General features: G+C 38.2%; 3 protein-coding genes and 1 long non-coding RNA gene across 6 annotated transcripts in view; 2 read left to right on the top strand and 2 right to left on the bottom strand.

Moving 5' to 3' along the window:
- Nucleotides 1-7,872, bottom strand: part of LOC103519110 (NADP-dependent malic enzyme-like) — a 68,452-nt gene extending 60,580 nt beyond the window's left edge. Inside the window, exon 1 of one of the 3 annotated variants that reach the window (XM_026830639.1) lies at nt 7,727-7,872. In XM_026830639.1, coding sequence (XP_026686440.1) covers nt 7,727-7,755 — 29 coding nt within the window. In that variant the 5' untranslated portion in view covers nt 7,756-7,872. Of the gene's footprint in view, nt 1-4,859; nt 4,999-5,711; nt 5,858-7,726 lie in introns of those variants that run through there. The other 2 variants (XM_026830631.1, XM_026830636.1) reach the window with 2 other exon arrangements.
- LOC113471473 (low density lipoprotein receptor adapter protein 1-A-like) lies at nt 92-13,889 on the bottom strand. Its single transcript, XM_026830651.1, has 3 exons — nt 13,732-13,889; nt 13,044-13,177; nt 92-348 (listed from the first exon to the last, which is right to left on the bottom strand). Exons 1-3 carry the CDS (start codon nt 13,781-13,783, stop codon nt 109-111), a joined length of 426 nt encoding a protein of 141 aa, XP_026686452.1. The 5' UTR covers nt 13,784-13,889; the 3' UTR covers nt 92-108.
- On the top strand, nt 9,880-11,211 carry LOC103519101 (aminoacylase-1-like). The gene is made up of 2 exons (XM_008484185.2): nt 9,880-10,053; nt 11,013-11,211. The coding sequence occupies exons 1-2, from the start codon at nt 9,933-9,935 to the stop codon at nt 11,207-11,209; spliced, it is 318 nt and encodes a 105-aa protein (XP_008482407.1). The 5' UTR covers nt 9,880-9,932; the 3' UTR covers nt 11,210-11,211.
- A 2,342-nt stretch (nt 13,890-16,231) lies between the features above and the next one.
- On the top strand, nt 16,232-17,075 carry LOC113471496. The gene is made up of 2 exons (XR_003394175.1): nt 16,232-16,468; nt 16,589-17,075. It is a non-coding gene; the product is annotated as an uncharacterized LOC113471496 (long non-coding RNA).
- Nucleotides 17,076-23,953: the final 6,878 nt, after the last annotated feature.

Genomic DNA, 23,953 nt, shown 5'->3' with positions numbered 1-23,953 from the left:
GGATAAAATCCGCCAAAGGCGGGAATCGAAACCGCGGCCTAGCGCTTACAAGACAGACGCGCTACCAACCAAGCTAACCAGGCTGGCAAGTTAAAATTTAAATTCCTATCAACACAAACACTCAACCTGTTTTTTGGACTCGCATAGGAACGCCAAACACTTGAGATCTCCAGTGGCACTGACAGACACGAACGCGAATACATCGCTAAACTTGGCGTCCGCAGAACAATAGGACACGTGACCCAGGGGTATGTCTATCAGGCAGTAGGAGGAGGTTTCGTTGATTCGGATAGCGCTTGTGTTGATCACCAGGGTCACCTTCTTGCTTTTCTCCTTGTCATGCTTTGCCTGGAGAAAGAGGGAATGAGTTGGAAATTATAGAAAAAAAAATGTTTGACAGAGGGAACTGTAACTGCTAAGGTCTTATCGTCCTAAAATTGAAGAACGAAGACATAAGAGGAAAAAGCCAGCCGTTCCGAAAACGAACATTATCCCATCAGGATAAAATCCGCCACGGGCGGAAATCGAACCCGCACCCTAGCGCTTACAAGGCAGACGCGCTACCAACCAAGCTAACTAGACTGGCCACCTATAAAATGAGGACTTTAGAAACAAGATATATGAACTATTAATTAATTTATTTACTTTGTTATGTTTAAGAATGGATACAGTAGAACCCCGATTTTAAGAACCTCGGTTATATGAACTCGAAAATCCGAACTTTTTATTTATTTTTTAGTCGAAAAGTGGATTTTTTCCTCGAAAATCGATTATAACTGCTAAGGTCTTATCGTCCCGAAATTTAGAGCTGAATAATTAGCACGTCGAACTTTCCAACACCTTTAAATAAAATACACATTTCCTGTGTTCGTGAGATAGGATTCTATGCCTTGATTTCGACTCAAACCCTTGGTGTCCCATCAGGATAAAATCCGCCCCGGGCGGGAATCGAACCCGCGGCCTAGCGCTTACAAGGCAGACGCACTAAGCTAACTAGGCTGGCAAGGGTTCCACTGTACTTGCAAGTTGTGTATCTTGAACTTATCCATTGCTAAACATAACTTGAGTAAAATAGTCAGACGCACTAAGCTAACTAGGCTGGCAACTAGACTGGCGAAAGGCGAACATGTTTTTTTTTTTTTTTTCCTTCTTTTTCTTTTTTTCCCGCTATGAAATTTTAATCTACTTCGGCCCTTCTTCTAAACGAAGCGTCAATTTCTCTCGTCTCAGTCCACAGTGCAATCGAGAACCGACAGTTGGATCGTGTGAACGGTTCCTTTTCTATGACAACAAATCGTACCCGCGAAATTTCAAATTTTGAAATTTTTTTACAATGTGAAAAAAGAGTGAAGTGCAGTGCTGTTGGACTTTGATTTGCTTATTTATTTTTTTTTATCCTATAAAATGGCTTGATTTAGACGTTGATAAGAACTAAAATTGCCCTCAGGTAGTGCTCAAATTGTTCTTGAGTAAGAAAAACTACAAATACAAACACTATATTTCTTGATCTTACCAAAATGCCAAATTCCAATAGGAAAAGGTATTACAGAGAGACACGAGTCATGAGGGATAGAGATATGACAGATGGAAATCCTTTCAATAAGAGAAGGAAACGAAACAATCAACAACCATACCAAGTGGTGCGACAAGTGCTTAACTTTCAGTCACTCCTACAGCAGTTCAATAACGGTAATGCTCCGAGTCATGAGGGATAGAGATATGACAGATGGAAATCCTTTCAATAAGAGAAGGAAACGAAACAATCAACAACCATACCAAGTGGTGCGCCAAGTGCTTAACTTTCAGTCACTCCTACAGCAGTTCAATAATGGTAATGCTTTTAGTAATAGCACACCAACAAACACAAATGACACAAGAAATAAAGAACTTCTAGACAACTGTGAGGAACTTTTTGACAATGCTGATATTCTGCCAGTACATCAAGGTCTGATGGACCTTTACGAGAAAATCTCCCCATCACCAGAAGAGCATGCAATGAGATTAGTGCTTATCAAAGACATAACATCCATAGTTCAAAAGCTTTGGCCTTGTGCAACACAAATGACACAAGAAATAAAGAACTTCTAGACAACTGTGAGGAACTTTTTGACAATGCTGATATTCTGCCAGTACATCAAGGTCTAATGGACCTTTACGAGAAGATCTCCCCATCACCAGAAGAGCATGCAATGAGATTAGTACTTATCAAAGACATAACATCAATAGTTCAAAAGCTTTGGCCTTGTGCGCCAACACCTTTAAATAAAATACACATTTCCTGTGTTCGTGAGATAGGATTCTATGCCTTGATTTCGACTCAAACCCTTGGTGTTCCACGCTTCCACTTACCAGGTGGCCGGTTAAACCTCTACTTGAGCCTTTGCTACAGGAAGCAGGTAGGTGTTCTCTAAAGTATAGCCATTAAGCTTTTCCCTAGCGGAGATGGTAAGGCTTTATCTCTGATGGATTTAGCCGGATACCAAAGTCCTCGAGAGCCCCAGTCGGAATTTAAACGCGGTTTAGAATTTTTGAAATCAACCCAATCAGATTGCTAACCGAATTTTAACTCAGTTGAGGCCCCAGCCATAAAAAGACGATACGTGACTTTGAATACTCAAAATGAATAAAGAAGTTCAAATATACAAATATTTTATGTTCGCTCCTCATATTTACGCATATACAATTGGAAGTATGCGAAATAATCAGACAAGTGTCAACGCAAAAACATCGCATGATATTATATTGTTAAAGGAACAGCAGTTCGTAAACTGTGTTTGGCCGGCCACTAAGGCTCCGAGCTCTGGCCATTTTCTACGGACAGACCTAGATAAGTCAGACCGCCGCCGGAATTGGTGTGGCGGAAAAATCTTCCGACTGTGGCGGAAAAATCTTCAGACCGCCGCCGGAATTTGTGTGGCGGAAAAATCTTCCGACTTCTAGATCTCTGAGACGAGATGGGACATAATTAGATCAATTGAAAACGACCAAATTTGGGACCCTGTTCCATGTCCCCACTTATCAGTCAACATTTCAAGACAACAAAGGAAGCTAATTCACGCTTTCCGGAATGTTGTCTTGGCAGTCTTTCTACAATACCCCTTCAGAGTATTTCTGAACCCATCTCAATTGAAATATTCCGGGCTAACGATTCCCCAAACCTTACTCCAGTATCTCCGATCCAATACTTTACTAGACATAACATTGTGTAAGACATCATATCAGTGTTTATTTGTTTATAGCACGTTTCTCTTTTTACGAGAAACAGGAAAACACTAAAAATTCCACATCCCAGATTGAATGGCATACCAAAACTGTCGAGGTTCACAAAGTCAATGAATTCGCAAAGACCATGACGTGACGTAAGTGTGATGTGAGCTGAGAATTGCTTGATTCTGACGCAACGGAAGAATATGACTACTGAAATTTTGAATTTGATGTAATTTGGTGTAAACCTAGAAATTTGAATTTGGTTAACTGCGGAATGAGTGCTGGCCTTGGGAATAGATAGGAAGATGTTAGTACATTAGTAGGAGTTCAGCATTCTTGGGAGCAGCATAAAAATGAGGGAGCTAACGGCAGGTACTTTTTAAATCAAAATTACGACCAAGTTTAGACTTTAGTCATTCACTCATACATTAGCTTTCAGTTATTAGATATAGTGTAGATTCTAGAGAGTATTATTAGCAGTAGGTAGGTATTCCATTCTGAATAAAATGAGGGATGTCGATAAAATAGAGGTGTACTTTCAACTGTGTTCAACCTTGAATCAACAAACACTGTGAATACATTGTCTGAGATAGAAATTGAACGATGTACGGATGTACCTATTATTAAGATTGATAATAATAAAACCAATGAACCTACTTGTTAGAGTTCCCTAGACGGAGGCTTTACGATCTACTAAATCCATTCATCAATCAGTCGAAGCTCGTTAGATCAAAATGGCAATCAGAAATGTATCACAATTACTCAAAGGCTGGCTGGGTTATTGGTGAGCATCTATGAGCATATGTTGGGCGGTTTCGCCAGGCATCTTTCATACGTTATACGTTGTTATACAAATGTCAATAAAAATACTAATGAATGAGAACAGTGAGAAGATTTTTCCCATGGTCCGCTTTATACGAGACCTTCATCTAGGCATTCTAGGCGCATAAAGCACTGTTACAGGCCAAGTTTAGTCCTAGAAATCCTCGTCAGTGAAAGGCTTACATGCCAAATTCATAACCAATAACAGGTTACCTGGCATCATTCGAGCATCTAAGGTGTGACGTAACACAGTAGTACGTCCTACGTCACAGCTAACGTTAAAATTTTCCCTTCTGTTGTTTGCTTATTAAAAAAAGTGGAGGGTTTCACCAGACAGCTCATGGGAATTTAAGAGTGTCTATGTCTAGCCAACAGAGTACCTAATAAATAAAGAGATAACTATGCAAGCGAGTAGTTATAACAAAGGACTTTGTAGACAAGCAGGTCTGACATTCAAAGGATGTAAACAACTGACCATTACACCACCTAGAGGTGGTGTAGTGGTCAAGGTGCTCGCCTGATAAACAGGAGGGCACGGGTTTGTGCCCAGTAGTTACTTTCCACTCAAAATTCCAATAAGACTTTCGAGTGGAAGGTAACCACTAGGCGAGGTTAACGCCAGAGTAGTTCTCCATCACTTAACCCTTAAGGTGTGTCCACACATAGTCGACCGGCCGTGGATCGACGAGCTCTATTGTTATGTGGTCAAAGTCTCGAATAAATAAGATGAAAATCCATGCCTCGGCTGGGATTGAACCCGAGCCCTCCTGTTCACCAGACGAGCGCTTACACCACCGAGGCAGGATTTTAAAAACCAAGACAGAAATTACCTGCGCGAAAAGTACGAGGAAAATACAGGAGCCGACCTGGTGAGAATTGACATTAAGAACGAAAATGGAACACAGAACGAAAGATTTCAACTTCACATTATCACAGCTGGAACAGAGTGGCCATACTATGCATGATCGTAATGAAGTTGTGATTACATCATGACTCACGTGACTGCGAGAACACATGGAAAGGAAATATCTGCGTTGCGCATTACTAAAGTTATCTTTGTATCTAGATTCTGTGTTGATATTGTAGATAGATTTCTAGTTAGTATGTGCCGCGAAATTTGAAATAAATTGCGCGAACTCATTCAGGCTGACGAGTAGAAGCGTAGGCGCGCCACTTTTAATAGTCGCCTCCACAACCAAACCTGTGAAATTGATATAGAGTCTACAGAAGGTCTTTATCATTTTCATCGTGGGTTTGGTTATGCAATATGAAATAGAACTTATGCACCCGCCATGTTCAGATTGCGCCGGTGCATTGAAAAAGTGACCGACCCCCTATACTCTCTATCAATTTCACAGGTTTGGTCTTGCAGGCGACAACGCTTCCAATGTAAGAAGGGCTTTAAAGATCGGACATGCCAGGAGCGAATCAGGCCAGGCGCGACGTGGTGATAGCACGCATGCACCAGTTCTTCATGAGGAAATCGTCTCAGTTTCGGAAGTAAAATACACCTATAAAATGAGGACTTTAGAATAATGAGAATCGAACCCGCGGCCTAGCGCTTACAAGGCAGACGCACTAAGCTAACTAGGCTGGCAAGGGTTCTACTGTACTTGCAAGTTGTGTATCTTGAACTAATCCATTGCTAAACACAACTCAAGTAAAATAGCAGATATACGAACCCAAGTAAAGATTCCGTTGTGGATAATCCAATGGGAACGGACGTTAGAACCCGTTTACACGAACAGCTCAATCCAGCCATAGCACCGTCAACACAACCGAACACTTTACTCACGTCAATCACAAAAAAAAACTCGAAAATTTCACGTCAGACACCTCATTGAAGAAAACAAGTTCACATAATGTTTACGAAGTTCAATATATTTGAAACAGAAGTTTCCTTGTTCAAAAAACTCAACATGAACTTGATTTCTTTGTAAAGGTTTTGTTTGTATTGTTACGAACTTAGCACGTGAAGTAACCTTTGCACATTTTCTTCTAAACTGATTGATAGAGTTTTTTATTGAGTCAGGATATAGTCGAAATGTTTTCGTGTGTGTTTGTTTTTAACGCAATCAAAGTGATAAGGCTCTTGACATCGGAGAGCAACCCGAGACTTAATTGAATTGATGAATTCACACATGACCAAACTAATTAAATTTGATGATTGGTTAGTCTTTTTTTTTACAATTAAATCCGTCTGGTTCGGTACCATGGGTCACAAAAGAATGTTTTCGTGTGTGTTTGTTTTTAACGCAATCAAAGTGATAAGGCTCTTGACATCGGAGAGCAACCCGAGACTTAATTGAATTGATCAATTCACACATGACCAAACTAATTAAATTTGATGCTTGGTTAGTCTTTTTTTTACAATTAAATCCGTCTGGTTCGGTACCATGGGTCACAAAAACCCAGGTAGAAATAAGACCATGAGGTTAATAACTGATTCAAAGCATTTTCAAGGAGTTACATATGTGTAAGGAAAATTAATCCCAAAGGCGGGAGGAAAGGTGTTACTTTTCCTTCTTCTTATCAAAGTGTGTTCACTATCCTTTTATAATTTCCAATGAAATTTGCAACCGCACCCGAACAGTAAAGGAATATATTTTATCAGCATACACTTCCGGTCAATAAAAAATTCCGTCAGAAATTTTTTCGACAAAGATTTGAACCCACAACCTCCGGATATAACATCAAACCACAGAAGCTGTCCAAACCGCTAGCCTTAAACTAAAAATAAGATAATCGGACCAACCACTAACCTTAAACTAACCATGAGATAAATTATTTATCGGTAACAGATGAATCCTTAGGAAGGAAAAAGCCATTGCAATATATGAACTCGCTGATAAAACGTGTTCTAATTCACCAACAAATGGCCAATGACGTGATTACAACGAAGCTCATTCACACGACCTAAACAATCAACATCTTCACAGTCCAAAATTCAGACAGACTCCAAAAGAATGCTCTCATGTCTCTGATTATACTCCGAGTAAATGATTTTGCAAAGGTAATACGATAAAATGTTAATTAGTTATACCTTTTTCCTTTGAAGTAATGCGAAGCAGTGCCGAAGTACATTTTTCTTTTCTTTAAAAGAAAAAAAAAAATACATATATATATATACTTTTTATGCTGTCGGCTACGACATTAGGCCAGCCACTCAGGTCTACCTGATAGTAAATAGGAGGCATGGAATTTTATCTGCCATATAATTTGAGAATTTGACCACAATAATAGTACTAGTCTACTGCTGGTCTGATTATACTCCGAGTAAATGATTTTGCAAAGGTAATACGATAAAATGTTAATTAGTTATACCTTTTTCCTTTGAAGTAATGCGAAAGCAGTGCCGAAGTACATTTTTCTTTTCTTTAAAAGAAAAAAAAATATACTTTTTATGCTGTCGGCTACGACATTAGGTAATCCACTCAGGTCTATCTGATAGTAAATAGGAGGTATGGAATTTTATCCGCCATATAATTTGAGAATTTGACCACAATAATAGTACTAGTCTACTGCTGGAGTAAAGGGACTTTTCAGTTCTATTATTTTCTAAACTTGGAGCTCTTTCTGTTTATACATTTTTTTTTTTTTTATTGACCGAAAAATGGAATAGACTACCATTTTTTCTGGACTTAAAGACCCTTTTCCTATTTGATTGGCCTGATTGGCCAAAAAATTCAACACTTACCTTGCAGCTACGTGAGCAGAATTCCCCATACAGTTCCCGACCGCTCGAGTAGGTGACTGACAATCCACTGGTCGCAAGTTCAGCAAGTGAATCTCTCTCTGAGTTGTTTTCACGCTCTGATTTCCGTCCTAGGTGATTATTATTTAACCGGGGTATTAGATTCTAGGAGGAGGTCTGGGTAACTATAAGGTATGACAGGAATGAAACCAATCGTGAAGGAAAATTAGTATGGACAGAATTAGACTTCAAATTGTTAACTTAAAAATAATAATAATAAAAACTACCAAAATTTGCGGACGACGACATTTAATGAAATTACCAAATTGCGGAAGCTTTAGGTACCCAGTATAGAAAATTAGGATGAAAAACGGTCAAAAATAAATTTTCGGGTATCAGGAACTGAACTATGAAAATTTGACCAAAAAGTTAGCAATTCGGTAATTATCTAAAAGTCGAAATCCGCAAATTGGGTAGGTAACTCAAGAAACAACAGATTGAGGGAGAGGCACAATTAGGGCGGGGTACACATAACCGCACCACCGAGTCCGCGCCGATGTACGGTCGAGAGAGAAAAACAAGGCATTTGAACGGGTCGGAACTTAAATCACCGCATCACGACGGTGCTGCGGTGGTGTGTCCCGACATTTTCAGATGTTTTTCTTAAAAAAAAAAAAAAAAAAAAAAAAAAACTTATGAAGTTTAGGATCTACCATTGCCAGCCAAAACTTCACATGGTCAACAACAGAAAGAAAAAAATCTAATGTTTTCCAACGATTCTTTATTATTTTTACATGACTTTCTAGTATTTTTGAATACTCGAAAAAGAAAAAATGTTAGGTAATTTTTATTTTTTTTTCAACGTGCAAAAGGAACTTCACTGACAAGTTAACCACACATCCAAACCGAGGGGTGTTTGGCTAACTTCCCAGTAATAAAGTTTACATTTACTAGGAAATATATTAGGAGTCTTTCGATAGTTTTAAACGGTACCCACGGACGCAGCGTAAACCACGTCCAAAGATATGGTGGATTATAACTAGTAATAACATAATATTAATTAATATTACATAATATTTATAAAATATTACATAGTATTTATAATACTAATCGTACATTCACAAGTTATCAAATAATACCTAGATGGTTTTTAGTAAAAATCGTCCTTTCCGACAGCCAGGGAAACATTTGTAAATGCCCTAAAAAGACGCTCAAAAATGTTAGGCAATTGTTTTTGTTCGTTCCAATAACCATTTTGCGAAAAATACGCTCAAACTCAAAGATGTTTAGTCATCCGAATCAATATAGCTGTGCTTCTTAAATTGTCTGAACAGTTTGACATACTATTTTGAATACATAACAAAAGTCCTAATAATCACTTCTCAGAACCAAAAGACTCGTTAATCCTCAAATCTGATTGGCTGAACTTGAACATTTAAAATTCAAAATCAACGAATCAGATGACGGCATTTTCAACCAGTCTTCAAGCTTTGATGGTCAGAAGCATCGACTGTGTAATACTCTGACGCTTTGAAGGTCAGAGCCTCGAATACAAACGGGTGTATGTATAATTGTATGGTAAGTAAACTTAAAAAATAACTTGAAACTTACATTTAAGATAAGGACCTATGTAAAGGTTAAAGTGCCTAATTAAAAAAAAAAAAAAAATCTCAGCCGGAATAAGGAGGAAAGTAAATTCTACAGAAAATATAAAGAAACCCCCCACTGACGGTACCCATTTTCATCAAAACTGAATTTTCCGAAGTACGTCACTGTGTTTTGAACAGTGAGGTTTAAATAAAATATTATCTTTTAAATAGTACAAAGTACATAAGGAAACGACTTTTGAATGGGGTTGTTGCGGTTAGAAAGTAGAACCCCATTACCATTAAGTTTGGAAGCCTCAAACAACTTTGTAATATGGTTTTATAATATAAGTTTCAGCTCTGTGCTTGGAGTTCGGGGGTGCACTCAGCCTCGTGAGGACAATTGAGTAGCTACTTTAATCGAGTAGCGACCAGTAGCGACATTACCAGTGTAAAATGATGATACGAGTAGATGAACATTAAGAGTAAAGGAGGCACTTAGTAATGCTGTGATAGTGTGTGATACCCACCAAAGTTGTGAAGAAGCTCTCTGCTTTACCACAAATATTCATGGTTTGATTTGCCATTTGTTTTCAGATGAAGAGATCGGAGGCTCTCAAGGGATGAGCTTATTCGTAACGACAGATGCGTTCAAGAAGATGAACGTAGGATGTGCCCTGGACGAAGGCATTGCAAGTCCTACTGAAGTATTCGCTCTGTTCAATGGAGAACGCACCATTTGGCGTAAGTCATGTGTAATGGGGAAGGTTATTAGAGAGTTTTTTGCAGCCAAAATTAGCGTCTCGCTAGTTAGGATGTGCCCTGGACGAAGGCATTGCAAGTCCTACTGAAGTATTCGCTCTGTTCAATGGAGAACGCACCATTTGGCGTAAGTCATGTGAACATTATTATAGAGTTTTTTGCAGCCAAAATTAGCGTCTCGCTAGTTTAACCCTTTCACTTATTTTAGGAAGAATTTTTCAATTTTCCTGATCAGGCATTATTAATTTTGTTGAGTTGGAGGTATGTGTCAAGTACTATATCATACACATTTCACACCAGTCAAGTGAAGACCATGTCCAGAAATATGCAGGCATTATTATTTGGGCTGTACTCAAATGAGGACTCTACAAAGTTTTATGTCCTCCTAGGACTAATGAACCAAAATCGACCTGGAGACAAAACCAGACAAGTTAGCCAAGTGAATTTTACTGACGTCCAAAATCACAAGAGAAACATTTGAAAAACACTGAGAACGCAATTTTTTCGACAGGCCTGGGATGATATATCCCACTTTAAAAATCATGTTCCTGTGGGACGTATTGTCCCTTTAGGGGTGAAAGGGTTTACTCTTCAACGTTATCTAACGAAAACAAGTTTCTTCACATACGCCCCCATTTGAGAGTTACGTTGAACGTTAATTTAGTTTACGTTTCACGCTGTTTTCTTCAAATTACCTTGTTTTTCGACGGTAAAATGAAAACAACATTTTTATTTTGAAATATTTGGGCTCGTTGGTTTTTTGAATTTGAAAAAAAATAGCGTTTCAAAAACTCGGATTTTTTTCTTCTCCTTAATTGAATTTGCCGGTAAAAGTTAAATAAAGCAAAGTTTTTTTCCAAACTTCATTATTGACTAAAGAAGGAGCCTTCCCCCACGCTGGGATTCGAAATCTCAATGTCCCGTGTTGCCAAATGTTTCAGAAATGAAGATCCACTGCCCTGGCACACCGGGTCATGGCTCTCTCCTACACGAAAACACTGCCGCTGAGAAGGTAAACTACATCATGAACAAATTCCTCGCTCTACGCGAAGAAGAGAAGAACAAGCTGAAGGCCAACAAGAATCTGACCATCGGGGATGTGACTACGATCAACATTACAATGTTGTCGGTGAGTTGAGGACTAATGCCGTCGAAAAAAGTGAATTTCCTTAGTGAAATTTAGAACTTTCTAAGTATTTAATCATGAATTATTAAATAATTGCTGCTTCACCACAAATTTTGTGGTGAAGCAATAGCCTCTTAATAACTTTGTGGTCGGTGAGTTGAGGACTAATGCCGTCGAAAAAAGTGAATTTCCTTAGTGAAATTTAGAACTTTCTAAGTATTTAATCATGAATTATTTGTGGTGAAGCGAGCCTCTTCACAACTTTGTGGGTATGTCAGTATTACAAGTCTTTCATTTACTCAATCATCTTATTTATCATCGCTCGTCTCTTTGACTTGTAATGCCGCCACTGGTCGCTACTTGATTAAAGTAGCTACTCAGGTGTCCTCACGAGGCTGAGTGCACCCCGAACTCCAAGCACAGAGCCGATGGTTCATTTGTATAAATTTTTGAGAACATTCTAACCTCAACCTTTTCAAGCGTATCTAAATAAGCAGGAGGTTTTAAGGCTTCGTTGTGGACACCCTGGTGCGATGGTCGATGGTCGACCGTATCTAAATAAGCAAATAAGCAGATGGTTCCAAGCTTTGTTATGGACACCTTAGTGCGATGGTCGATAGTCTCGGAAATGGTATCGGCGAAGGTCGATAGTCTCGGGAAGGGTCGATGGTCGACCGTATCTAAATAAGCAGATGGTTCCAGGCTTTGTTTTGGACACCTTAGTGCGATGGTCGATAGTCTCGGGGAGACCCTCCCCGAGTCTTGGAAATGATCTCGGCGAAGGTCGATAATCTCGGGAAGGGTCAATGGTCTATGGTCGCCATTTTGGCCGCGCACTTATCCTCCTCCTCCTCCTCCTCTTCTGTCTTGAAATTAATTGAAGAGCTGGGTGCAAAAAGGGAAATATGAATTTTTTTGCCCTTTTTGCGTAAAACAGTTTTTTGAATAGGCCGTGGTGCGCTCTATATTCCAGCGTTTGAACTGCAGTGATAACTTGTTTTTCGATGAGTTACAGCGTTTTTTGTAAACATACTTTTCAAGGATTTTGATGAAAAATTGAAAACTTTAAAGTGAAATATCTGAGTTTGATGATTTTCATTTATTGCCCTTTTTGCACCCAGCTCCTCAATTCCAAGTATGTACTGGGCAGTCTTGTCAGAAGCTTCCATTGATTTTCATGCTTACTAGAAGGGTCTGGAATATTTTGTTCATTGTGGTGGCGATTTCTCTGGCCTGAAAATAAAAGCAGTAAATAGACAATAGGTTAATTAGGCAATTCTTTCTTTGGCTTAGTCCGTTCCAACTGGGTCGGTATTCGTCTTCACCGGATCAGCGTTATGCTAGATTTTTTCTAGGCTGACACACCTCTTCCCTGTGGACTTTTCAGGCTGGGTGAAGTTGTGACGCGGTGGGTAGCTTGTCTCCCAATGAAGGGTCGCCAAAAATCTTGGCTGCTACACAGTGAAGTTAAAAATAATAATAAAAAAAAAGTTTGATAGAGAGAACTGTAACTGTCATTATTAATGACCTCCTAATGTTCAGATGGGTGTTTGCTTACTTATGAACATTTGACTTACTAATAGCCAGAGTAGCACAATCTGATGTTAATTTTGGTTTAAGTTTAACTCTTGAACTCAGCAAGATATTTGATTAAAAAGTATGAAATCAACCAATCAGATAGCTTTTTTTTTATTATTATTTATTTATTTAAATAACAATTTTTTACATAGTAGAGATCTTTTCCTAAGCTGATAATATTATGAAAGCTTCTAAGAAATCTCAGAGTTAACCTTATCTAAGTTTAAACTCAGATCGTTGTTCTGGCTTTAGCTACTTACGTACTTACCGTTTGTACGAGGTGACTGACAGCCTGTGCTGTAGACTTTTTACTATTAGACTCTGAGATGGGTCTCTCTCCCAGATATCGTACTTGAAACTCATGCTCTTCTTCATCATGGCAAAGGCTTCGACTTTCTAGCTCTGAACAATAAAAAATAGAATAGGAGGGATTATTTTGGTGGCAAAAATAAAAGACGAACTCTGGCAATGTGCTTGCTTGCCATGTAGATCTCACTTATTTAAGAACAGATACCTCCTACTTGTCGGACGAAATTTGTACTACCGGAATAAAATGGGTATAAAATTGCTTAGAATAGGTTCGTGTATTAATAGGCACATATTATAAACAAAAATCATATTTTGATAATACTAATTTTTAATGAGAAATTTATGGATTTCGTTTCTCCTTGTGTCCTGCCATATTTTATTCAAAGTACAAATAGAAAAGAAACTTTCAGTATGAAATGAAAGAGAAATTTATCTTATTAAGATTGCTGGTAGCTGGTATAATAATGTCTTTTGTATTCAGTTTACACTTCAGTGTACCTACTTGATTTATGATGAAATATAAAATACAACTAAAAATAAAGCACGTCAGTGTTTTACTATTTTTCCACCTTCATTGTCATTTTACTATATTTATTATTATTTTCGAAGTACCTCTACAGAGTCTACAGCTCCTTTCAGTTTCTTACTTTCGTGTTTCCTCCGAAATCCTTTGGGGAAGATCGATTTGAAAAATGCCATCGTACACCGACTCTCACCGATTGTTTACCACACAACAAGCACACTAGACAGGCTTTTGATTAGGAAATTGTGCGGGCAAGGGTCATCTTGAGAGAGAATGCTAGTGATAAGCGATAAGTACGTAGATGCTAAGAGCTACGCCATATGCAAGCCACGCTAACAGGAACACGGGAATCCTTGACAGTGGACAGTCAAAATAGTTTATCTCGTACTACCCCTCCTTCCCCGGCATTTGTGTGCCATTTTCAAGGCCAACTATAGTCCCGAGCAATGCGAATATGCTAAAGGCTGGGGCGTACTAATTCGGATTATCTGGGGATTGAGATAATTCGAAGATCGAGCTATACCTACACCATGATCGGCAGATGACGATCGACATCACCTGAAAATACGCCCACCCTGTATTTTTTTTCAGTTAAAATCCGTCAATCTTACTTTAAGTACCTTTTTGAGGGTTGATAGAGGGAACTCTAACTGCCAAGGTCTTATTGTTCCGACAGCAACAAGAGAACGAAGACAGGGTAGCAGAAATCCAGCCGTTCCGAGAACGAACCTTCTGTTTAGGATAAAATCCGCCTCGGGCGGGAATCGAACCCGCAACCTAGCGCTTACAATGTATACGGGCTACCCTCCAAGCTAACCAAGCTGATCGATTATTATTTCAGGGCGAATTTTGCCTGATATCACACTCGATCCAAAATTAACCTCGTGAGCTGATCCGACTGGACTGGGTAAGCCCCATCCTAAAATTAGAAATTAGATATTGAAAGTTTCCCGGAATTAAATAGTTCAAAGGAAAAAAAAAGTGGAATCATTTTTTCAATACTTATTGCTACGTGGAATTCCTACCTACGTGGGTGATCTGTGATCACTGATTATACCTACATTCGGCCACAGAGGTTGCTCTTAGCGACACTTACCGTCTCGTATAGCTTTGAGCAGATCACTCCTAGGATCATACACGGGTTTGCGTACATCTATGTTACTGGGCTTTGGCGGCGAAGTAGTGGACCCCTGGGAAGAAACAACATGCAAGTTAGTAATCATCTCTTAGGTGGAGTTTGAGCAAGAGGAAAACAAAGAAGAACGTGGATGGATGACGTAAAGGAATGGACAGGATTGGTGACGCCACTGGTCACTACTCGATTATCCTCACGCAGGTGAGTGCACCCCGAACTCCAAGCACAGAGCCGAAAAAACTTCGACCTCGCCGGGAATCGACCCGGGACCTCCGGCGTGCAAGCCTAGTGTGATACTCACTCGGCCACAGAGGTTGCTCTTAGCGACACTTACCGTCTCGTATAGCTTTGAGCAGATCACTCCTAGGATCATACACGGGTTTGCGTACGTCTATGTTACTGGGCTTTGGCGGCGAAGTAGTCGACCCCTGAGAAGAAACAACATGCCAGTTAGTAATCATCTCTTAGGTGGAGTTTGAGCAAGACAAAGAAGAACGTGGATGGATGACGTGAAGGAATGGACAGGATTGGTGACACATGAAGAAGTTAAAAGAATGGCAGAGAATCGAGAGGAGTGGAAACGCAAAGTAGAACAAATACAGCAACCTTCTGAATAGAAGACGCTACAAATGAATGAATGGATAATCTCTTTGGGAATTCCCAATTGTACAATTTCCGAGGTACTGGATTAACCACCGAGAGGACTTTAGTTTGAACATCGGTAAAAAAATAATTAAATCAGAGAAATTCCATTTGTAAGATTAAGATCAAACAAAGTATGTCATACCTTTTATATTCTCTTTGAGACAACCCCATATTCCAAGCATAGAGCTGTAAAAAAAACTGACTCTGCTGGAAATCGAACCTGGAATCTCTGCTATGCAAGAATAGGGTGATTGATACCCATTCAGTGAAGGAAGCTCTTCAAAAGTAAAAAATAATTTAGTAAGAGTAAAAAAATAAAAGGAATTTTATTTGTGTCAAGCATAATTGCTTGTCACAAATGTCGTTCCCCGCTTAATACACTTTGTTTATTTTTTAAGACATGACTTGGACTCGAACCACCAACCTCCAGATCCGAAGTTCACCGAGCTAAGCAGTAACACCACTGAGGTTGGTAAGAGTCTTACCTGTTTGAGAGGGGACTTGGTACTGTTGGGCAGGTGCAGGTCTCCGTTTCAAATCCATTGTTCAAATAAGCAAGTAGGTACCTTTTAGTTTTTTTTTTCTTTTTGATATTCACTTGGAATTTTCTTTTCACAATAAATTTACTATTAAGCTTTCTAGCTGTCGTCTGTTAGGGGACCAATGTAAGCCCCCCTCCCCACAAAAAAGATAGGAAAAAAAGATGGAATAAAAAATAAAATTAAGGAGCGCGGTAGCGCTCCGCCCCGCCAAGTCAAGAAAGTTTGATTCCTTATTATGGTGGGATAAGGAAAGTCAAAAAAGTGAGTTAAAAGTAAGAAATAAGAAAACCACCAGCTTATAATATTATTTATTATAGGGGTTTTTATTTGTATTAATCATGTATTTAAAGGTAAGAAAAAGAGGTCGAAAGGAAATGTACAATTACTCGTCTAAACGGAATATACAGTTACAATAATACATTTATAATAATCTATCTACATGATAAAAACCTAGATAAGCCTGTATACTTTCTGCTGTCTAACCATTCAGGTCTAAATTTATTGACATACCAAGTTCTTTTTAGTTAGGGATTTAAAAGGTGTAAGGGTATAATAAAGTATAAGGAAAATTTTTCAAGGTATTTATGATAAGAGTTTTTTTTTTAAATATGTAAGGGAAAAACTTTACAACAGCGACTTTTTAGTTAGGGATTTAAAAGGTGTAAGGGTATAATAAAGTATAAGGAAAATTTTTCAAGGTATTTATGATAAGAGTTTTTTTTTTTTTAATATGTAAGGGAAAAACTTTACAACAGCGCAGGTCCTATCAAGCTTTATTCTAACTCCCCTTTTCCATTTTGACAGTTGGACCTTACGTAATATTATTCGAGACAAGATGAGAAAGGAATTTCATCAGAAAATTACTCCTTTACCTCACAGCACCTGAAGGGTCCCACTTGATTTTGCATAGCTTTGGTATTGGTAGCAATGGTAAAAAGTAGGTAACGTAGGAGGTAAAATATCTTGAAACAAGGGCAGGTCATGGTATAAGACTATAAGTGGTGCTTTATTTCGACTGTCAGCTTAGAAAAAGTTGCTCCATTATAACAGTATGATATGTCAATAAAGGTTAAGATTGAATGAAAGAAGCATGCAACAAATCAGTAAACAATGTCTTGAGCTCGCACAACGCATGGAATAACACAATAATAATATAAGTAGACTTGACTCCAAAATTAACCACCCACTGATTTAAGCTTGGAGGAAAACCATATTGATGTACCTAGGTGTTGTGGTTATCGAGATAGAGCGATCAGTGTGTGAACTATGAAATGTGAACTGTGAATGGATCTTGTTCTTATAATATAAGAAAGATAGGGAGACTTAGAGATTTACTACCTACCTACTTTTACAGCTTGTTCAAACTGCCATGTTACTTTTTTTTTCCAATGAAACATGGCAGTGTGAACAAACTGATAGTAGTCAGATTTTCAAATGACAAGGTCTTTAAAAGAAGGGCTATTTTTCATTAGAAGACCTAATGGAAAAAGATCCTTCTTTCATAAAAATATTTACTTATTTTAAGGGTTTTGGTATTTTGGAAAGGTATTTTGAGGGAAGGCAAATAGACATATGTTTACATAAATGCAATAAGATACATGTAGTATGTGCGCTTCCAATATTTGAAACTTGGTGGTTATAGGTGTGATTTTCAGTCTTAGTTAATATTGGGCCTAACAATAAGATCAGTAATTTCTAATCTTAACGTGGCTTGCCTAACTCGATCGAGCTATTTAATTTGAAAATTAAATCAATTTTTGTGTATAGCTGATCAGATGGCTTAATCCAATGATTAATTAACCTTGAAACCAAGTTTAAACTGTGGCATGATAGCAATAGGTGCCTGGCCGAATTGTTAAAAAAAAAAATCAATACTCCTACATGTAATGTGATAAAAGAAAAATGACTGAAAATCCACCTCTTGCCCAAGGATAGAACCTAACCCGGGCCTTTAGGGTAAAATTGGTAATAGACAATAAAGTTAGGCTTAGAAAACTTTGAAATAATTAATTAACAATATTACTTAAATATTTTGCATTTTTTTTTGACACAATATTATAGTCGGTTTAACCAAAAGTGTTTTTTAAAAATTTACAATGATCATTTTCCCCTGCATTTGATACCAACCAAATTCCAAGGAAAAGGACCCTGGTAGTCAATTCCCAGCATTTGATAGGTAGCAACGAACAATGATCATTTTCAATAAGCTATTTTTAAAGTGGTAGGAAAAGTAACACTTTGTCCATATTTCTTCCAGAGGGTGGTACTCGAGCAATTGCCCTTTAAGTGGACAGAGAAATTTTCTGAACCAAGCAACTGTTTTTCTGAACCCTATGGATGGCCAAAAGGGCAATGTACAAGGATTCATTTTCGATTTTCAGGGGAAAATAGAAAGTAAAAAAGCACGGACCAAAGTCACATGATTTCTTGTATTTAAAGTTACTAGCACTGATTTTAATCTTTATACATGACTAAATTATCAATACAACACAGGGTTGGGGCCCTGGTTGGAATGCAGTAATTTCTAAATGACCTAGTAGTCCATTCCTGATATCACTGACAGTAAAAAACGCACTCGAATTCTAGCGATTTTCAATTTCCAGACAAGTTTCTTGTAGGAAATTTTCCAGTTGGATATACTTAACCATATTTTGACGTTTTTCTAGGCTTCTTAAAATCATCTCATATTGGAAGAGTTGGAACTAAACATTTTTGAACGTTTTTCTAGGCTTGACAGACATCTCTTAATAAAATCTACATTGGATTAGTTGGTGAGGTTTGCGGTGTTGTTTTTTCCCCACCAACATAAAGTCAACATGAGACAAGACAATAAACTCAACTGTAATAGAAAAAGGAAAGTAAAAACCATTTTCCTTTTCCTTCATTTCTGCTCTTCTGAAGATCGTACTAAACCATAGGAAACGAGCTTTAGAAGAGGGAAAATTCCGAAAGGGAAATAAGCCGTATTTTATTATTCCTCTCTGTGGCACTTTCGCCAAGGAGATATGAATTTTCATCTGACTTCCAAATCATGTTCCACGGTCTTTACCCACAGAAACCCATGTATTAAAACATCTCCCTTAACATGGGAGTCATGGGAGACAGACTCTTTAATTTTTGGTACTTTTTTCATCAAGAAATAGCAAGATTTTACGCAGATGCCCTCTTTCAGATAAGATAACTATTGAAAATACATAAGTGGCCCGTGGCGGCAAGTGTGGTGGCTCCATTACGCCCAAAGAGTGAAAAATCACCTCGGTGCTGCCTCTTTGCGCACAGAGAGGCATAACGAAATACGACTATACCGTCAAAACCAGTGGCGACGATTGTTTTAACACCAACAAAACTCACATATCAATATCAGTAGTGACTAGGGGGTATGTAGTGGCGTGGGGTTTGTGTTCCCCCGCGGGCTAGGGCCGCTGGTCTAAGCACTGGTCTCCTGTTCTTGCCACCCGTCGCTATCGTATTCACTCTCACTGGCGGAGTCAGAGTCGGAGAATTCGACCGCTACTCGGCGCGCCAGAATGGATGCTACGTCATGCAGCGCTTTCTGCCGCTCGCCTTCCTTCTGCTCTACGCGCTCTACCTTGCGTAGCGTGATGCCTGTGGGAGAGAAAAGTGTTGATTAAGTATAGTGGTATAATTATAAATTTATATAAATGGCAATTATTGGTAAAGAACCGGTTTTAAGTGGTTAAAAAAGTTGAGAAGATCAAAAATCAATCAAATCGCAAAGTCTTTGTGGTAAAGCAGAGCTTTTTCATAACTTTTGTGGATGGCACAACATTACTAAGTGCTTCTTTTGCAATCAATTTCCATTTTTCAATAATCTTTTTACACTGGTAATGATGCCACTGGTCATTTGTTACCATATTTTGTTGCTCATTAAAAATTCTCCCCAAGTACATACTCTCGTATCATATTCTTTTTAATAATAATCACAATGTCATGTCATTTTAATAAGTACATATGTATGTCTTTTCCAGAATCTCAATTTGAAATAAGTAGGGTACCTCATTCTATTCACATGAGAATAATAATGATCACTTGATCACCCCTCTTTACTCTAAGGACCCTTCCAATTATATCATTTCGTATTTGTATGGAGTGTACAATTTTCTCATCCCTCTTTAGCCTTCACAAATGATCTAAAAATCCACAGAGTCTATATGTGGAATAAATAAAACTAACATCTCTAAATATCATAAACCTTCCTGGAACCTTAACACAATTTAGCAGAGCTATACAGAAAATTGGCTGAACTAAATCTTGAAAAAAAAAAAAAAAAAAAAAGAATAATCACAATGTCATGTCATTTTAATAAGTACATATGTATGTCTTTTCCAGAATCTCCATTTGAAATAAGTAGGGTACCTCATTCTATTCACATGAGAATAATAATGATCACCCCTCTTTACTCTATGGACCCTTCCAATTATATCATTTCGTATTTGTAGAGAGTGTACAATTTTCTCATCCTTCTTCCCTCTCCTGTAAAATTCCGTTGGTCCTCATTTTTCCTGCTCTATGACTTTGAAACATCACACAAGTAAGCGCAACTGATCTATTTTCTCATCCCTCTTTCCTCTCCTTTCTAATCTCTCTCTCTCCCTTCTTCTTTTTCTCAATCCCTTTTCTCCTCTACAAATAAGAAGTATCAAGGGATTGATTCTGATAATTATGTACTCTGAGAAAAATTTATTTTCTAGAAACATGAGCAAAAATACAAATTGATGAACAAATTCTGACCTTTGGTAACCTATACCTTACATGTGTTGTCAGAACCAAGATAAGATAATAGGTGTGCAAATACATATAAGTACCTATTTGGGTGTTTGAAGTGGTACACTGCCTACAAGTAAGTAGTAGATGAAAATACCAACATTATTACATTATTTTCATTTTGTTCTAAATGGATCACATCAGAAATTACCCAAATTAGGGCTCCGTACCTAGCGCTAATTCGTGTTTTTATGCTTCGTACACAATGTGTTAAGCATATTTAAATGCTTGTCACAAACATCGTTCCCTGATTATTTCACCTAGATAAATTTCATGACATGACTTGGACTTGAACCACCAACCTCCAGATCCAAAGTCCAACGCGTTAACAACTGCACCACTGAGGTTGGTTATTTTCTAGAAACATGAGCAAAAATACAAATTGATGAACAAAGTCTGACCTTTGGTAACCTATACCTTACATGTGTTGTCAGAACCATGATAAGATAATAGGTGTGCAAATACATATAAGTATGTACCTATTTGGGTGTTTGAAGTGGTACACTGCCTACAAGTGGTAGATGAAAATACCAACAGTATTACATTATTTTCATTTTGTTCAGAGAGAGAAGGCATTTTGAATAGAGAGTTTTTGTAAAGGTCAAAAATGTAAACAGCCAGCCTAGTTAGCTAAGTTGGTAGTGCGTCTGCCTTGTAAGTGCTAGGCCGCGGGTTCTTACTTGCCAGCCTGGTTAGCTTAGTTGGTAGTGCGTCTGCCTTGTATGCGCGGGTTCGATTTCCGCCCGGGGCGGATTTTATCCTGATGGGATAATGTTCGTTCTCGGAACGGCTGGCTTTTTCCTATCCTGTCTTCCTTCTCTCTTCGATTTCGGGACGATAAGACCATAGCAGTTACAGTTCCCTCTGTAAAACCTCTTAAAAAAATGTAAACAAAATGATGGTAGGTAGGGTATATGCTAATATGTAAAATAGGTATTCAAAGACTACACTTCTATTTTTAGGTATATGATGTGGGATTGTTTCATCATGTTTCTGTTCTAAGAAGAGCTTTGTACTTTAATCCTATTCACATTTTGTAAAAGTTCTGATGTACCTATTATTACAAACAAAAAAACTTTCTAACATAAGATGCAAAGGTGCAAATTACATTATTACAACAAACAGAGACAGAGTATTCAATTAAGAACAAAAACATTCACAAGTATGTACCTACCTACATCAACTCCATTCATTCATGCAATTGGAATAATGTACAATTGTACGTTATGTGAGGCCATCACAATCTTATCTTTCTCAGTACTGCAAATAAAACTGTTCAAGAGAATGTAGGTATGACTGAAGTGTGTGTAGAATAAGTGAATGTGACCTTGGTAGCATGATAGGTTTGATGTCACAAGTATTGTTATACTGTGACTAAAACAACTTAACTCTGTGGTTGGTTTTTCATCATTTTTTTCTTTTCTTCTTCTATACCTTTTCCCATGTTCAGTCAGGATCAGTGTTTTTCAAAAGCGAGCTGACGTTGGCGCTCCCGCGTGTTGTGAAGCGCCCGGACGCGCTTCTGTCGCCGCCCGCCGCCGCTCTCTGTCGTGCGGGGTCGGTGTGGCTGAAATAGGGAGGATTTCAAATTAGCATAATATTTCTTCCCGACTACTGTTTGCAAAAAAGGAATTCCAATTGTGTTGAGCATTATTAAATGCTCGTCACACATATTGTTCCCCATTTAATGCACATACTTAAATCTTATGACTAGACTTGCACTCGAACCACCAACCTCTAGATCTAAAATAACCACTACACTACAGTATATGTATATGAGGATTATAAGGTCTCAAGTGACGGGCTTTACGCTCCATTCGGCGACAAACTCCACAAAACCCAGCAGCACAAGATTGCCCGGATTGGTGCCAATCCGGATAATAACAAGGTAGGTATGCTAATAGTAATACTTCTAATTGAGACATGCGTGCCTGATCCTTGATACAAAGGTAAAATATTAAGTAACTAAGTAGCAGTAGTAGGGCCAGGTAACTGTAACTAAATACTTAAGTCTAACAAGAATATGTTAGTATGTACATATGTAGTTACAGTATGTACCTATGTACTTCATACTTCAAATCTTAATTCAATCATATTGGCCCGACTAGTAGCGGTACAGTGTAAGAACCCACAAAATACTAATTGAAGTCAAAAGGTGAAATCCCGAATTCCTTGTTTTCTTTCCAAGGTAAATTAAAACCCATTTTGATTTCTAACTCAGAGGTCTGTGGGTTTGAGGCCATGTAATGGGTTATGCTACACAATTATAATCTGTGCTCCTCACAACTCACAAAAAGGATTGTGCCGTTTTTGAATTACGAGCCTGCCCGGGATTTGAACCCAGCACCTCCGGGCTGAGGATTAGTACTCTCAACCACTCGGCCATAGGTGTGAGTCGTTGTTGAGAGGATAATTGATAACCTATTCAAACCTCCTGTGCTGTATGATTCTATGTTCTTTTACTGAATGTAACCCGAATTCACAAAAATTTTCCGTGAGAGGTCACGCTCTTTTTCTGTGCTTTTTGTTTAAAGTTTTTTGGTGGATATAGCTGTTCAAATATTGTGATTTTTTGCATAGTGAGGTTTTTTGGTGTGCTGTATCGATTGCTGTAATTGGTTTTCACCAATATGCAGTGATTCGGGATTTTTTACCGTTTTAAAAAACGTCCATATACTCAATCCTACCCAACCTTTCTTACATTTTATACATTTACACTTTTCTTCTAGGATGTACCGTTATCCCATAATGGTTGATCCCGTTTTTGGGATATGCTGCTACAATAGGGAAATCCTTAAAAATTGTCCAATTATATTGAAATAATATATTGAATTGTAGGTTTTCAGGTATGCTGACTTGAAAAAAGTGGTTATTTTGCCGATTTAAGAAGCTATTAGTATTACAGATGGACAAGATGGCGGCTAAATATGACGAATAAATCCTCCTATCCTGTCTTCCTTCTCTCTTCGATTTCGGGACGATAAGACCATAGCAGTTACAGTTCCCTCTGTAAAACCTCTTTAAAAAAAATCACTCCCCTTCATTCCCTCTTCCTGCTTACCTCTTCTTCCTTCTCCTCCTCATCTTCTCACTCTCCTTTCCCCTTCTATTCTTTTTTCTTCTTTCATCCTCCTCTCTTCTTCACTATCAATTCCCTTCCCTCTTTTGGATACGGTGCGGTGGTGGTACCGAATTTGCTGTTGAATACTGATCTCAGGACAACTTTCAGTACCTATATG

The sequence above is a fragment of the Diaphorina citri genome, unplaced genomic scaffold, assembly GCF_000475195.1.
Source record: "Diaphorina citri unplaced genomic scaffold, Diaci psyllid genome assembly version 1.1 scaffold63, whole genome shotgun sequence".
Taxonomy (NCBI): Eukaryota; Metazoa; Arthropoda; class Insecta; order Hemiptera; family Psyllidae; genus Diaphorina; species Diaphorina citri.
This window is presented reverse-complemented; position numbering and strand designations above follow the sequence as displayed.